General features: G+C 46.8%; 1 protein-coding gene and 1 long non-coding RNA gene across 6 annotated transcripts; one reads left to right on the top strand and one right to left on the bottom strand.

Moving 5' to 3' along the window:
• Positions 1 to 585: 585 nt before the first annotated feature.
• ZNF391 (zinc finger protein 391) lies at positions 586 to 11,091 on the bottom strand. Of its 4 annotated transcripts, XM_046006251.1 has the most exons (5): positions 10,952 to 11,091; positions 10,553 to 10,705; positions 9,594 to 9,673; positions 4,398 to 4,508; positions 586 to 3,675 (listed from the first exon to the last, which is right to left on the bottom strand). In XM_046006251.1, exon 5 carries the CDS (start codon positions 3,597 to 3,599, stop codon positions 2,526 to 2,528), a length of 1,074 nt encoding a protein of 357 aa, XP_045862207.1. In that variant the 5' UTR covers positions 3,600 to 3,675; positions 4,398 to 4,508; positions 9,594 to 9,673; positions 10,553 to 10,705; positions 10,952 to 11,091; the 3' UTR covers positions 586 to 2,525. The 4 variants fall into 4 exon arrangements, 3 of the variants coding, with proteins under 3 accessions (XP_045862207.1, XP_045862205.1, XP_045862208.1); XM_046006249.1 differs by lacking the exon at positions 10,952 to 11,091 and having other exon boundaries at positions 10,553 to 10,926; XM_046006252.1 differs by lacking the exons at positions 10,553 to 10,705; positions 10,952 to 11,091 and adding an exon at positions 9,789 to 10,544.
• On the top strand, positions 10,997 to 14,844 carry LOC123942412. 2 transcript variants are annotated; one of them, XR_006818417.1, is made up of 3 exons: positions 10,997 to 11,086; positions 13,570 to 13,637; positions 14,667 to 14,844. It is a non-coding gene; the product is annotated as an uncharacterized LOC123942412 (long non-coding RNA). The 2 variants fall into 2 exon arrangements; XR_006818416.1 differs by lacking the exon at positions 10,997 to 11,086 and adding an exon at positions 11,097 to 11,684.
• Positions 14,845 to 15,872: the final 1,028 nt, after the last annotated feature.

Below are 15,872 nucleotides of genomic sequence, written 5' to 3'. Positions count from 1 at the left end.
TTAGCATAAACATCTTCTAACCTAACAGATGGTAAGCCTAGTTTTCCACTGCTGGTAATGGGCTTACAGACCCTGCAGGGGAGGAAATGAAAGGCTGTGGGCTGATGTGCAGCAGAATCACTACAATGAGCATTTACTGAGCACTCATTTTAGGTCAGGCACAGTTTTCATCCGTTTACACGAATAAACACATTTATTCCTTACAACGGTCTCATGAAATGGAAAGCCAAGAGGCCAGCATCCCAGGAGCTCTAATGGAGAATTAGTCCCAAGAGTGAATTTACATAATATTTATGAAGTTCTCCCTCCATTCAAAAGACTAAGAGATTACAGTATACAATTAAACCCTCCCTGCTTAGATTAAAACTGGAGTCTAGGGGCGCCTGGGTGGCTCAGTGGTTTGAGCCGCTGCCTTCGGCTCAGGTCATGATCTCAGGGTCCTGGGATCGAGTCCCGCATCGGGCTCTCTGCTCGGTAGGGAGCCTGCTTCCCTCTCACTCTCTGCCTGCCTCTCTGCCTACTTGTGATCTCTGTCTGTCAAATAAATAAATAAAATCTTTAAAAAAAAATAAAATAAAATAAAACTGGAGTCTAGACCTGCATTATACCATGTATTAGATGGGGCTTCTGAGAGATTTAAGGTAATGTCTAACTTCAAAAGCTTATGGGAAAAAAGCACCTGAGCGAATCAGAAAACAGAACAGGAAAGTTTGTAACACAGGAAAATCGAGGCAAACCACCACTGCACAGGACTTCTAAGGTGGGAGACCCCAGGTGTCAGAGGAGGCCAGGACCTGAGCAAGGCCTTTCACAACGTGCGGATGGGATTTCTGGAGACACAGGGGGAAAGCCCGACATGTAAAAGGGGACCACACACAGTGTGGAAAGAAGCCACGTGTGAAAAGAGGGTATAACAGACACCAAGGACAGGCCTGGCTGCAGGAACTGGGGAGTAATGGAAAATAAGCAAATAGACCTAAGTGTGGAAGGCCCTGGAGTGAGACAGTTTGATCTTTGTCCTGGGAACCGTGAACTCTTTGGACAAGATGGTTGTTTAGTCAGGCTGCTAAAGGCAGGGAGACAAGGGCAGCCCTGCTGAGTCTCATAATCTGAGCCCCGACTACTAAGCACCTAGCAGCAGCATTAGGAATAGAGCAAGAAAGTTAGGGCGCCTGGGTGGCTCAGTGGGTTAAAGCCTCTGCCTTCGGCTCAGGTCATGATCCCAGGGTCCTGGGACCGAGCCCTGCATCGGGCTCTCTGCTCAGCGGGAAGCCTATTTCCTCGTCTCTCCCTCTCTGCCTGCCTCTCTGCCTACTTGTGATCTCTCTCTGTCAAATAAATAAATAAAATCTTTAAAAAAAAAAAAAAGGAATAGGGCAAGAAATCAACTAGTAAACTATCTCAGATGAAATCTAGCAGGCCAGTTACCTGGGATAAAGTAGGCAGTAATTACAGGGCATTTAGTGACCATTCTGCACTTTGTGTGTTTCACAGGGATCTAAAAGACTTTTGTCTTCAGGAAGTTTACAATCTAATTGAGCGACCTCAAGTATTACAGCCCAGTAAAATGAGATCACTATAGTCTAACTCTTGCCCAAAGTTATAGAGCTGATCACTGTTAATCAGAGAGTGCCACGAGGTAGGAAAAGTATGGATCAGCACAGAACTGGGGATGCCAGAAGAAGCTCACGTTTTAAGGCATGAGAGTGGCCAAAAGTGTCAATTCTGCAAATGTCAAGTAGGAAAAAAGACTAGGAAACAGGCACAGAATTTGTCCTTGAGAGATGAGCTTTATAGGAATGGTGAGAGTTAGGGCCAGAGGGTGTAAGTTTCATGAAGCCTACAAACAGAAGAAAATTAAAAACTAGGGAAGCAATTTTTTTTTAATCATAGAAGAACTCAATGTAAGTTTTAGGTCATTCTTGATGAGGATAATATAAAAAAATACTAGGATTAGTTAGGCACATGGTTTATACTTTGAGGAAAACATGCTACAACAAAAAAGGTTTAACAGAAAAATCTGTTCGTATAAAATCAGAAACTGGATTTGCCTCAACACCATTCTTACCAAACTGGTGGGAAGCTTTTTCTCCTGTTGTGAAGCCAGCTCCTTGTCTTCTGGTACTGGAGCCGGCATCACACTCACACGCACTCACACTCTGTCACTCAGGACTTCCTCTCTAAGTAAAGGGGCTCCTGTGGTCGGGAAACAAGATCCACTGACTGTACAGGGACCCGGGCCCCAGGGAACAGACAGGTGAGCAGATACAAGGTGTCAGGTAGGTCTACACTCTAAGGGGAGTCCTCCAGGGTTGGAGAGGGAGTATGTTCGGTTCCTAGACTCACCCCTTGTACTGATCACTCACTGCAGCATCTAGTTTACAAAAGGGAAGGAAGGCTAGCTTGAAGCTGGCCTACAGCTAGCTAGTAGAGAAGGAAACTCCACAAACGAATCTGTTTCTCCTTCAGGAACAGGATGCGAGTGCTATGTGCTCTTACGCGCACAGTAAGGAAAAGCTCGACTGTTACTCTTTAGCGTGAAGTCGCTGGTGTCTGATGAGGGTTGAACTCTGGCTGAAGGCTTTCCCACAGTCATTACACTTGTACGGCTTCTCCCCGGTGTGAGTTCTCTGGTGAATGATAAGGGACGAGCTCCGCCCGAAGCCCTTCCCACATTCCCCACACTCGTGGGGCTTCTCTCCGGTGTGCCTCCTCTGATGCTCGGTGAGGGAAGTGCTGCGACTGAACACCTTCCCACAGTCGCCGCACTCGTACGGCTTCTCGCCCGTGTGTGTTCTCTGATGCTCGATGAGAGAGGAGACCCAGCTGAAAGCCTTCCCGCATTCACGGCACTCATAGGGATTCTCTCCGGTGTGTATTCGTTGATGCTGAATTATGGTCGAGCGGTCGCTGAAGGCTTTCCCACACTCGGTACATTTGTAAGGTTTCTCCTGAGTGTGAGTTCGCTGGTGCTGGCTGAGGTTCGTCCTCCGGCTGAAGGCTTTCCCGCACTCACCACACTCATAGGGCTTCTCTCCTGTGTGGACCCTTTGGTGCAGGCTCAAGTGCGTGCTCCGGCTAAAAGCTTTTCCACACTCGCTGCATTCATACGGCTTCTCTCCAGTGTGAGTTCTCTGATGCTCGATAAGGTGGGTGCTTCGGCTAAAAGTTTTTCCACATTCATTGCATTCAAAAGGCTTTTCTCCACCATGAGTTCTCCTGTGGACAATAAGGTCTGATTGGTAACTGAAGGCTTTCCCACATTCATTGCATTTACAAGGTTTCTTTTGTGGGAAGATTTTTTGGTGTTTAATGAAGTCCAAATTATCTTTGGAGTTTTTCCTAGATATGGGGGATCTAGCTCCCTTTGGAATGTTCTGCTGTGTATTAATTTTTGAGCTTAGATTAAATTCACTAGATTCAGGAACTCTCTCCCTAGTAAAAATTTCCTTAAGTGTCATTGACACGTTCCTGATCGATGTTTTCTCAAAAGATGTCTTCTGGACAGGACATTTTGTCTGCCTCGAAAACCGGCCCTCACCTTTATAGGCCTCTTCATTCGTAGGACCTTGGGCAGTACTCCCTCTGAGACTTTCCATGGCTGACCCTGAAAACTCGTTCTTCAGAAAGAGCCTGATTGGTGCTGCTGCTTTGGCTCAGTTCACAGCTCCCTATCTGAAAGAGATGTGAAGTGCAAATGGCACCTGCGGCTGATATAGAGAGAAAGGAAAACGAACCAGCAGGGGAAAAAGGGAGAGAGCAAATTTGCTATTCATGCACACTAGCAACTTTGGGAAGAAAACAAAAAGGGACAGTCGAAGGCAAGGGAACGGGAGCAGAAGAGATAACAGGCAGAGTTTTTGTAACAGGCATGGGGAGCACAGAGACATCAAGAACTATGGGAAGGGTGAGGGGACTCAGCCAAAAAAATGGATGAGCAGATATACCAGCCGATGAACAGAGAGTAGGGGAGTAGAAAGTAAGGTGAGCTATTAGTTACTAGAGCCAATGAGCAGTAGTAAGAGGGAGGAAGCAAAGGGATGAGAAGAGTAGACTCTTAAGTGTAGAAAAGACACCCTCTAAAAAAAGCAAACAGTAAGGGTGATTCTGTCAAGCTTGGATGTAGTCATTGTCTAAGGATTGAGAGAGAACAGAATTTCAGAAACGCTGTCTACAACACTGCAACCGGACATCCCCCCCCCCCCGCCCCCCGGCCCCCACACGCCTCCCAGCTAATCTAGGCGTTCTTCTAAACAAGTCTACTCTCGGAGTCACCGAGGCCCGCTCACATACTTGACAAATAGCAAGCAGACTACCTAAGTCACCCGGTGAATTCCAAGAGCTTAGACTGGAACTTGTGTCTTTTCTAATTGCTGGTCTTTTCATGATATACTCACCCAGACAGGTATTTTCGCTCACTTCCCTCTTCAGAGCCTGAAGATCCAGCGTCCTCAGCTGTTCTTCCTCCGACCGAATGACAATGTCCAAGTCACATGCTGGGATTCCAGCTGATGGGAAAGGATTTAACACAAGGCTTGGGTGGTGGAGACACAGGGCTATTCAGAGCTCAATCTTAATGCCTTGATCTATAGAAAAGATGGTGTGAACTTTCAGAAGCTGAGGGAGGATAGCCTGGTGAAAATGGCTTTCTGAAAGGGGCCAAAATTGGGTTCCAGAAGGTTATACACATTCACATCAGAATCCCCCATGGGACTTATTAGTTGAGATTCCTGGGCCTCGCTTCAGACCCACAGGTATGATACGGGCCCAGACATTTGTATCTAATAACTTCAGATAAGCTGACAAGTACAATTGTCCATAAAGAACCCTAGAAACATACTCTAGATTGCCTGAAAAACCTTCCTCAGAGCAGGAGGGTCTCAAACACACACTCAGCTTCGCCTAGCCCGGTGGCTTCTTCCTTCTGCCAGCAGGCCAACACTTCCCAAGGCTCCCAAGATTCCCAGGAAGTAGGCAGCCAGCTTCCTCAGATACCCCCACTACAGAGCCAGCACCCCACACTCGGGCTGCCCAGCCCCAAGCGGTCCATTTAGCTCCCCACTGACAGGCTTGTTCTTACACTTGCCCCCAAGGAGGAGCAGCAGGCTGTCTCCTGGAAAACTGACCAGCAGAGCGTCCCTCTACAGCGGCCTTTCTGCTGGGAGAACGGGAGGATATGGAAATCTGTGCCTTTCCTCGCCTATCTCTGGACTCTAACTTTCCCCACGAAAGCTTTTTTCTTTAAGCCATTCTCTTATGGCTTCATCTGAGCCCTTGTGCTTGACAGTCGGCTACAAACTGTATACCATTTCCCCTAATGCTTCTGCTCACAGCCCAATTTGAGATCCACTGGGTTAGGACATGATCTGGTTTCAGAGGTATTTCCTTTCTTGTAGACCAGTAACCCTCCCACATGTGCAGGTGAGCCATGGAGGACATCCACCAGGAAGTCGGGCATGAAGAAGACCCTCAAAGGCAATGGGACGATGCTGTCTGTATCCAGCTTGGCCAAAAACATGCCTTCCAATTGGAAACAGGGCACACAGAAGACCTACCACTAGACTAAGAGTCTGATTTATTTAGAACCTCTCTGTACAATCCGGTTGTATATTTCATGGTGCCCTCATTCCTTAGCAGGAATTTGCCATATTGCTGGACTGGCTGGCCCGCATTCTTGCAGCACAGACCCTCCAACTACACCATCATGATTTTGTTGACAGCTCGCTGTTATTTCTTTTATGACAGTAATTCTCAAGGCAGCAGAACTACCTCCCAGGGAGAGTTCTGGGAATCGGTGAGGGGTTTTTCTGGACTGTAATGTTGATTGGATGGTGCTACTGGAATTTAGTGTGGATCAGGGATAATGGGCATTCCTGCAAAACAAAAAAATGTTCCTGATCCTGTGTGACTTTCAAAAGTTGTTAATAAATGTAGTGAACCAAAGGGGTACCCTGAATGTAACAATCACCAAACTATGGGAAAAGCCTGGATGTCCATCAACAGATGAATGGATAAAGAAGATGTGGTGTATATACAAGGGAATACTATGCAGCCATCGAGAGAAATGAAATCTTGCCATCTGCAACAACGTGGATGGAACTAGAGGATATTACGCTGAGCAAAATAAGTCAACAGAGAAAGACAATTATCGTATGATCTCCCTGACAGGAGGAATTTGAGAGGCAGAGCAGGGAGTCGTAGGGGATGGGAGGGAAAAAATGAAACAAGATGGGACCGGGGAGGGAGAAAAACCATAAGAGACTCTTAATCTCACAAAACAAACTGAGGGTTGCTGGGGGGTTGTGGGCGAAGGAGAGGGTGGCTGGGTAATAGACATTGGGGAGGGTATAGGCTATGGTGAGTGCTGTGAATTGTGTAAGCCTGATGATTCACAGACCTGTACCCCTGGGGCAAATAATATATTGTATGTTAATTTTTTAAAAAAGGTTGTTAATAGCGGCACCTGGGTGGTTTAGTCGGTTAAAGCGTCCAACTCTTGGTTTCGGCTCAGGTCGTGATCTCAAGAGTCCTGGGATGGAGCCCTGCATTGGGCTCCACGCTGGGCATGGAACCTGCTTGAGATTCTCTCTCTCCCTCCTCTCTCTCTGCCCCTCCTCCTACTCTAAAGAAAAGATAATAGTTACCTAAGGCTAGAACCTAACACTACTTTATGTAGAGATACAAAATATTTTGCACAGCTTTGATATAGACTGGAAAATTAAGGAAATAAACTTCTCTTTCTTTGGTTGCTATTAGGACTTAGTCACCATTTCAGGAAAATCAAACCACTTACAGTATTAGATTCACAAACACAACATTCATCTATCAGGCCGTATTTGTAACTATTGTATTCACAGTGATTCTGTGAAGAGGGGCAGATATCCATTCCATCCAAACTGTATACACTGAAATACACACTAACCTAATATAAATTACTTTCCTTTATATCAGAGTTAGGTAAGACATTGAAATTTTGGAAATTATAGCTACAAGTTATTAATACTATCTGTCAGTTTTACTACACGACGGTAAGTTGGACTTTGGTTCCTAGTGGAATGTTACTACGTTATTACACATTATATCCCATCCTGGGGAAGAGATATTGTTGCAAAGATGTTTAGATTTTTGGTGGCTTAGGTTTTCCCCTTAACCAGGAAGATCTGAAATTTGAAGATCTTTGTAAATTGTCTTCTTAGATCCACGAAAACTTAGGCTCCCTAAGCTATGCACAATATCCTGAACAGAGAAAGAAAGAACGAGGACAGAATTCAAAGAGAGGTGGACAGTTTGAGGTGGAGGTGGGGATTGGTAAGCTAAGCCAGTGTGATAACAGTTTATCTACAGAATCCAATTCGTATATACACTGTGTAGCACAAGTGTCCTAAAATGCAGTTATTTTGTCATTTCAGAGAAGTTCATTACATGTATAACTGTATCATGCATTTTCTCTTTGTATATGTGACACATGATAGAGACATAGCAACCCCACTGGGGAGAGCTTCTACAGTAAAACAAAGGAACCTAACTTGAGAGATTCTTTAGGTCTTTTATGTCTCCCCTTTATAAGTGTTTTACGAGTATTGAGTCATTTATGCCTCACAACAGTGAGAGGGGTACCACTGTTATCTCCTCAGTACAAATGAAGAACCTGAGGTACAGAAAGGTGAAGTAATTTGGCCCCAAGCCAAGCATTAAATCCTGGACTCAAACTCACTAGGGAACAAAACCTGAGTTGCACTTTCCACTCCTGTGGCCCTAAATGGTCAAGAAAGTAACCCCCACTGATCCCAGCATACCAGCATGACCTTGACTGCAGAGTGCCATGGAGGTTTAGAGAGTGTCTGCCTCTGAAAGGTGACTGCCCTGAGAAGCTGTGCTAAGCCCCACTCATGCGACAGCCCGATCTACGTCAGCTGAATGTGGAATGTTCCAGACACCCCAGCTTAGTGGTGTTCTCAGCACAAATCAGTGGACATCACACAGAGGCCCTGTGATATAAGTATGTACCAGATAATCTGGATTTTTTTAAAGATTTATTTATTGGGCACCTGGGTGGCTCAGTCATTATGCATCTGCCTTCGGCTCAGGTCATGATCCCAGGGTCAAACCCCACATCAGGCTCTCTGCTGAGTGGGAAGCCTGCTTTCCCTCTCCTATTCCCCCTGCTTGTGTTCCCTCTCTTACTGTGTTTCTCTCTGTCAAATAAATAAATATTTTTTTTTAAGATTTTATTTTATTTATTTGACAGAGAGACAGGGATCACAAGTAGGCAGAGAGGTAGGCAGAGAGAGAGGAGGAAGCAGGCTCCCTGCAGAGCAGAGAGCCTGATGCGGGGCTCGATCCCAGAACCCTGAGATCATGACCTGAGCCGAAGGCAGCGGCTTAATCCACTGAGCCACCCAGGCGCCCCTTTAAAAAGATTTATTTATTTGTTTGACAGAGGAGGGGCAGAGGGAGAGGTAGAGATTCTCAAACAGACTCTACTCTGAGTGAGGAGCCCCACATGGGGCTCGATCTCAAGACCCTGAGATCATGACCTGAGCCGAAACCAAGAGTCAGATGCTCCAATGACTGCACCACTCACGTGCCCCAGTAATCTGGATTCTGATTATAGTGATATAATGATAGCTATATAAAACCCAGGGGAAAATAACCAATTTGGTTTTTATGTCTCCTCATCTGTCAAATGAAGATGTTGGACTTGACTGTTTCATACAAAGCTCCCTGATTCTGGGAGTTTAATTTTAAGTTCCAAACACTCAGGCACATACCTGTCTGCCTAGACTAAGGACATTAGACTAATATGATCCTAGTCTTTTTCAAACCATCAGAGACATGTGAGAGCCTAATGTCCATGTTTTGGATAAAACCATTCAGCCCAGTAAGATGTTCATTCAGGCCAGTAAGGTGTTCTTCAATCACCAAATGATGAAATAGAGAAATGAGTGTTGAAGAAGATATTAAGAGCAATCAGCAGCCAAGCAAAGAATAGTCCCATCCTGGGAAAAATTTGGCAGACTCACCTAAGGGAAGTTCTGTGAAAAGAAAAATAAACGTATCCCCTGTTTGGTGCGATGACCCATTCAGAAAAGGAGGAAGAATCCTTAACTTTCATGGGACATAGCTCTTCCAGACAACCAGTTGCCCTTCCCTCTTCTGCCTCCTCTTGGCTTTCTTTTTGGTCAAAGGCAAAGCTGGCAAAGATCTTACTCTAGACAGCCAGGATCACTGGTCTGGTAATGTCACATCTGGACAGTTGAATGCACCCTTAAGGGCTGAGGTAAAACAAATGCCTAAAAGCAATCCTACCTCCTCCCAGATGCAGAGAAAAGGACAACAGACACTGATGTCTCACCTGAAGTCCCTAGTTCCTTTGTGATAAAAGGTACAGGGGATGGATCTGGGCCATGTCTAACCCCTCCCTAAACTCTCTAGGTGATCTGAGGCATAAAATCCAGGCTCTTGGTCAATTTTCTCACAGGGGACAGGAGTTCAAATGGAGTTTGACAGGAGTCTCTTCATTCCTCCAAACAGAAGGCTGCCAAAGCCGCTCTAGCACGACAGGGCTGCGCAGCCCTGGGCCAGTCACTCACCGCTCTGAGAGTTTGGTCCCACACCGTAAACCGGCACAGCTAGGACTTGCGTGTCTTTTCTCACAAAGCTTCTGTCAGTGCTACAAGTGAAAAGACAGCAAAGCGTTTACAGTAAAGAATATCACATACAACGTAAATAGATACAATTGCTGGGCGTACCTCAAATGCATTCAGTTTAACAGTGTGAGGCTGTACCTGTAAAGCAGATGCTCGGGGAGTCTGTGAGGCTGCCTTCAGCAGCTGCTGCTACAGAGTAGGGACAGAGGAGCTCTTATCCCTGGCCATGGAGGACGTGCAGGAAAGCGAACCCTCTGACAGATTGCAGAGAGGCTGTGAGCCAGTCCCTTGCTCAGGCTCCGGCGGAGGATTCCTGCAGCATGGTGTGGCAAGCCCTTTCCTCTCTTCCTCCTTCCTACCTCATGCTTCAGCTACTTGGAGCACTTTACTGCTACAACCATACTGCATGCTACCCAATCCTTAGTCTCCCAAGTCCAGTGCTCATCAGGGCTGCAGCCCCCAAACCAATCTGCTTTTATGGGACCAACTTCCCAGCGCCACGCACCTCCTGGGACCCTAACCATCTGAAATTCTTTGGACTATGTCACTGCCCCTTCCAGCAAGAATCCACAAGAATTCTCCCTTCTTTCTACCGCCTTCCGTAGTAAGAATTTATCTCGGTCAGAAGGAAGCTGGTTCGGAAGGTTCTGGAATAGCTCTTCAACGGGTGCTCTGCTTTCGGGCCTGGGTTGGCCTGCCTGCTGGAGCCTCTGCTGATGGACAAAGGAATCAGCACGAGGGCCTGGGGGTCCCAGTTCGACCTCAGAGCAGAGACGACCAAGTCCCGAGACCTCCTGAAAGGTGGTCTTCAGGCAACCGTGTTGGCAGAAACTGGCTCAAAATCCCACAGAAATCTGATCCGCAGAACTGGCCGGCGGCTCCACCAACAGAACAACACGTACTCTCCACGCACGTCCGGAGTGTCTTCGTCGGAGGCAGCGACGAGCGGCTGCTGCTCACGAGCTGCCTAACTCCCGGGAAGGCGCCTCATCTCGGCCCGCCTCAGTGTCCTCGTCGGCAACATGGGGACGGTAACGGCGCATGTCACGGGGTGCCTGCGAGGGTAAGAGGGGTCAGTCCGGGTACAGAGTCGTGGAGCGGCGACGGGCACAGGCGGCTCCAGAAGCCCGGGGACCACCGCCCGCCCCGCGCAGCCCCGGGACCGGTTGGAGCCGCCCGCAGGCGCAGTCGGCGTCCCGGCCGCCCCGCCCGGGGGCCCGGCGCCACACCGCATGACCTGTCCCCGAGCCCGCAGGCCCACCCGCCCAGGCCCGGCCCTGCGCGCAGCGCGCTCCACTCACCCGCCGCCTCGGCCGCGCGCCCGGGCACACCTGGGGCCGGGCCCGCGCTGCGACGGAACGCGAGTGCGCGGCGCTCGAGGCAGCCGGAAGGATTAGCGGGGAGCCCCGGCGACCCCAGCGCCTGGCAGACGCGCGGTAGGAGCACCGAGCGGCGCGGAGTGGGGGAGGAGGAGGCGGTGGCGCGGCTCTGCGCCTGCGCCCGAGAGCCGGGGCTGCCGCGGCGCTCGCTGTGAGGAGCCCCTGCCGCGGTGGGTGCAGGGGAGTCAGTATTGGAGAGCCGCGGTCCCGTGTGGCTGTGGATAGCGTCCCAGGAAAACTGGGTAAAACAGAGTCCCGGGGTCGCCGCCCGGGTCTGAGGAGGGTCGCGGGAACGTGGCGCTGCCGACCGGAATCCCGGGGCAGGCTGTCCCGACCTCACTGCGGACACCGGCCTCTTTGCCTCGATGCTTCACGCAGTCAACCGCGGGAGCTGGGGGCTCAGTCGGGAAGCACCTCCCTTTGGCGGGCTCGGGCTCCTGCTCCGCGGGAAGCCTGCTTCTCGCTCTGCCCCTCCCCCCTGCTCGTGTGCGCGCGCGCTCTCTCTCTCTCTCAAATAAATTAATTAATAACAAAACAAAACATCCATCAAGAGCTGTAGGGATGTATAAAATCAGCATCGATTTGTGGGGGGGTGGAGGGGGGAGACCGCTTTTCTACACAATTTTAACAGGATTGTGTCATCGCACCAAAATCGGTAAGTTTGTTCTGGAGCGCGGAAGGGAGAGCCTGCGGGGTGAGGGGCATCAGCCCGGTTTGGCTCTTAGGAGACACAGTGGCGAGTACAGCAGAGGGCAAGGCGGGGAAGAACCGACGAGCTCGGCGACCGGACAGCGTGTGCAAAGCGGCGGACTGGGCGTGTGACGGCTGCGCGCGGACCTGGCGTCGTCCAGGAGAAGCGGGAGCCAAACCATGAAGCCGCAAGGGACCGGGAGACCATCTGGCTTCATCCGTTTCATTATATATCTCTTTTTTTTCCTTTTAAAGATTTTATTTATTCATCTGACAGCGAGAAAGAGAGAGAGATCACAAGTAGGCAGAGAGGCAGGCAGGGGGGGGGGGGGGAAGCAGGCTCCCTGCCGAGCAGAGAGCCCGATACGGGACTCGATCCCAGGACCCTGAGATCATGACCTGCGCTGAAGGCAGCGGCTTAATCCACTGAGCCACCCAGGCGCCCCCATTATATTTTTCTAATCAAATCGTACTAAAATATGCAGACCACAGAGTTCCCGCTTTAACTATTTTTAAGAGCATGAGGTTTTTAGTGTATTCATAATGTTGTGCAAACACCACCACCGTCTGATTTCAGAGCATTTCCTCACCGCAGAAGAAACCTTGAACACACTTTGCAATCAGTCACTCATCACCCTCCTCCCCAGTCCCTGGGAACTTCCATTCCACTTTCTGTCTCTATGAATTTACGCAATCTAGAAGACACATATAAATCGAATCCTACATTTATCTTCTAGCATATTTTTTTTGATTAGCATCATGTTTTCAAGGCTAATCCACGGTATAGCGTGTATCAGGTTCACCCTGCCCCAGGTTCATCCATATTATAGCATCATCCATTCATCTCTTCTTCAACACTTGGGGTGTTTGCACCTTTTGACTGTTGTGAATAGTGCCGCTATGAACATAGATTATAAGCACCTGAGCGTGTTCGGCTCCTGGTTTAATTCCTGTTGGGATTTTGATTGGGGTTGTATTAAATAAATGTATCCCTCTGGGAAGAGTTGGTGTCTAAACAATAGTCAGTCTTCACTTAATGAACATGATAAATTTCTCAATTTATTTACATTTTCTTTACTTTTCTAAGCAATCTATTTACTTCTCAGTTTAAAGATCATATATGTGTTTTGTTAAATTAACCCTAAATACTTTATGGTTTTTATACCATTAGAAATGGAATTATTTGGGGGCACCTGGTTGGTTTAGTCCATTAAGCATCTGTCTTTGGCTCAGGTCATGATCCCAGGGTCCTGGGAGCAAGTCCGTATGGGGCTCCCGGCTCCACGAGGATCCTGCTTCTCCCTCTCCCACTCCCCCTGCTCATGCTCTCTCTCAAATAAATAAATATATATATTTTTAAAAAGAAATGGACTTATTTGCCTTTTATTTTCTGGTTGTTTATTACTAGCATATAGAAAGATGATAATTTTTTTAGGATTTTATTTATTATTTTAGAAAGAGAGAGAGCACATGCTCAAGTAGGGGAGGGGCAGAGGGAGGGAGAAGGAATCTCCACCCTGCACTGAGCATGGAGCCTGATGCAAAGACTCCATGACCCTGAGGTCATGACCTCAGCTGAACTCAAGAGTTGGACACTTAACTGACTGAGCCACCTGGGTGCCCAGCATGGACTTTTTTATCGTGATGTTAAACTCTGTCACCCTGTTATGTTTTCTTGTTTCAGTGATGGTTTTGTAGGTTTCTTGGGATTTTTCCATGTAAATAATGATGCTGACTGTGAATAGCATTAATCTTTAGGCCTTCTATTTTTTTTAATTACTTTTATTACATCTTCTGTTACTTATTTTCTGTTTATTCCTCATCTGTATTTATTACTTTTATTTCACCAGCTAGGACCTCGAGTACAATGCTGAAGAGACCTGATGACAGCAGATGTCTTTGTTCTGTTTCCAATCTTGTAAGTAGAAACTAATATTTCACCATTAAATATATTAGTTGTATCAGATTATAGAATTTTGTTTCTATTCATAGTTTGCTAAAAGTTCTGCCACATTTTTTGCATCTATTTAAAAGATCATGTAAGATCATTTATCCTTTATTTTGTTAATATGGTGAATTACACTGATTATTCAAATGTTTTGTATACCTTATATTTCAGGCATAAACCCCACTTGATCCTGACATATTATTTTGTTTAAATATGGATGGATTCTTGGGAGCGCCTGGGTGGCTCAGTGGGTTAAAATCTCTGCCTTAGGCTCAGGTCATGATCCCAGGGTCCTGGGATCAAGCCCTGCATCAGGCTCTCTGCTCAGCAGGGAGCCTGCTTCCTCCTCTCTCTCTGGCTGCCTCTCTGCCTACTTGTGATCTCTATCTGTCAAATAAATAAATAAAATCTTTTAAAATAAATAAATAAATAAATAAATATGGATGGATTCTTGATCTTGGAGTGATGAGATCAAGCCCCATGTCAGGCTCTGCACTCAGCATGGAATCTGCTTGAGAGTCTCTCTCTCTCTCTCTGCCCTTCTCCCCCCACTCTTTCTCGCTAAAATAAAAATAAGTAGCAGTGCCTGGGTGGCTCAGTGGGTTAAGCCCTCTGCCTTCGGCTCAAGTCATGATCCAAGGGTTCTGGGATTGAGCCCCTCATCGGGCTCTCTGCTCCGCGGGGAGCCTGCTCCCCTCTCTCTCTCTGCCTGTCTCTCTGCCTACTTGTGATCTCTGTCAAATAAATAAAATCTTTTAAAAAAATAAAAATAAGTAAAACTTTAAAAAAATAATAGTTTTAAATATTGTGGATTCTATCTGATAATATACTTTTTTTTTTTTTTTAAAGATTTTTATCCTGAGTTCAAGCCCTATGTTGGGCTACATGCTTTGCATGGAGTCTGTTTGAGATTTTCTCTCTCTCTCTTCCCTCTCCCTCTGTTCCTCCTGATTATCCTCTCTCTCTAAAATAACTAAATAAATCTTTTTTTTAAAAAAGGTAAAGTCAACTAAGTAACTGGCTGATATATAATCAACTGACGTCAGACAGACAAAACTGTCAGAAAAAATAAGAGTTAAGGAAAGGCAAGGAAGACATCCAGATGGCAAACAGACACATGGAAAAATGCTCAACATCACTTGGCATCAGGCAAAGACAAATCAAAACCATGATGAGATACCACCACCTCACACCAGTCAGAATAGCTAAAATGAACAAGTCAGAAAATGACAAATGTTGGTGAGGATGTGAAGAGGAACCTTCCTCCACTGTTGGTGGGAATGCAAGCTGGTGCAGCCACTCTGGAAAACAGCATGGAGGTTCCTCAAAAAGTTGAAAATAGAGCTGCCCTACGACCCAGCAATAGCACTTCTGGGTATTTACCCCAAAGATACAAATGTAGGGATCCGAAGGGGCACCTGTACCCCAGTGTTCATAGCAGGAATGTCCACAATAGCCAAACTAGGGAAGGAGCTGAGATGTCCATCAACAGATGAATGGATAAAGAAGATGTGGTATAGATATACAATGGAATACTATGCAGCCATCGAAAAATTGAAATCTTGCCATCTGCAATGCCATGGATGGAACCAGAGGGCATCGTGCTAAGTGAAATAAGTCAGTCAGAGAAAGACAAATACTGTACGATTTCACTCATATGTGGAATTTAAGGAACAAACAGAGGATCAAAGGGTAAGAGAGGAAAAAATAAAATAAGGCAAATTCAGAGAAGGAGACAAGCCATAAGAGACTCTTAATCATAGGAAACAAACTGAGGGTTGTTGGAGGGGGTGGAGGGATGAGGTGATGGGGGGATGGACATTAAGGAGGGCATGGGATGTGATGAGCACTGGGTTTTATATAAGACTGATGATCACTGACCTCTACCTGTGAAATCAATCATACATTATATGTCAATTAATTGAATTTAAATAAAAAATAAATAAGCCTACGAAAATAAAGGACAGGCAATCATCCATTCATTTATGTGTTTAGTAAGTGTCTCCTGTTTACTAGGTCCTTTTCAGTGCACACAGCTGAACAGAAATGTGTGTTCCCACGGACTATGCAACAGAAGGGAAAAGAGAAGAGTCAGCAAAATAAGTAGACAACATATTAAGGGCCAGTTCTGCCACCAGACCGGTGGGATTCTCAGTCCTTCTTGAAGCTACTGTTTATTTGTTTTTCCTCCCTCTGCCCTTGAGG

This window comes from Meles meles, chromosome 5, assembly GCF_922984935.1.
Source record: "Meles meles chromosome 5, mMelMel3.1 paternal haplotype, whole genome shotgun sequence".
NCBI lineage: Eukaryota > Metazoa > Chordata > Mammalia > Carnivora > Mustelidae > Meles > Meles meles.
This window is presented reverse-complemented; position numbering and strand designations above follow the sequence as displayed.

What these genes read in the sequence shown, in the direction of transcription:
- ZNF391 (XM_046006251.1), bottom strand. Translation starts at nt 3,599, where the DNA reads ATGGAAAGTCTCAGAGGGAGTACTGCCCAAGGTCCTACGAATGAAGAG.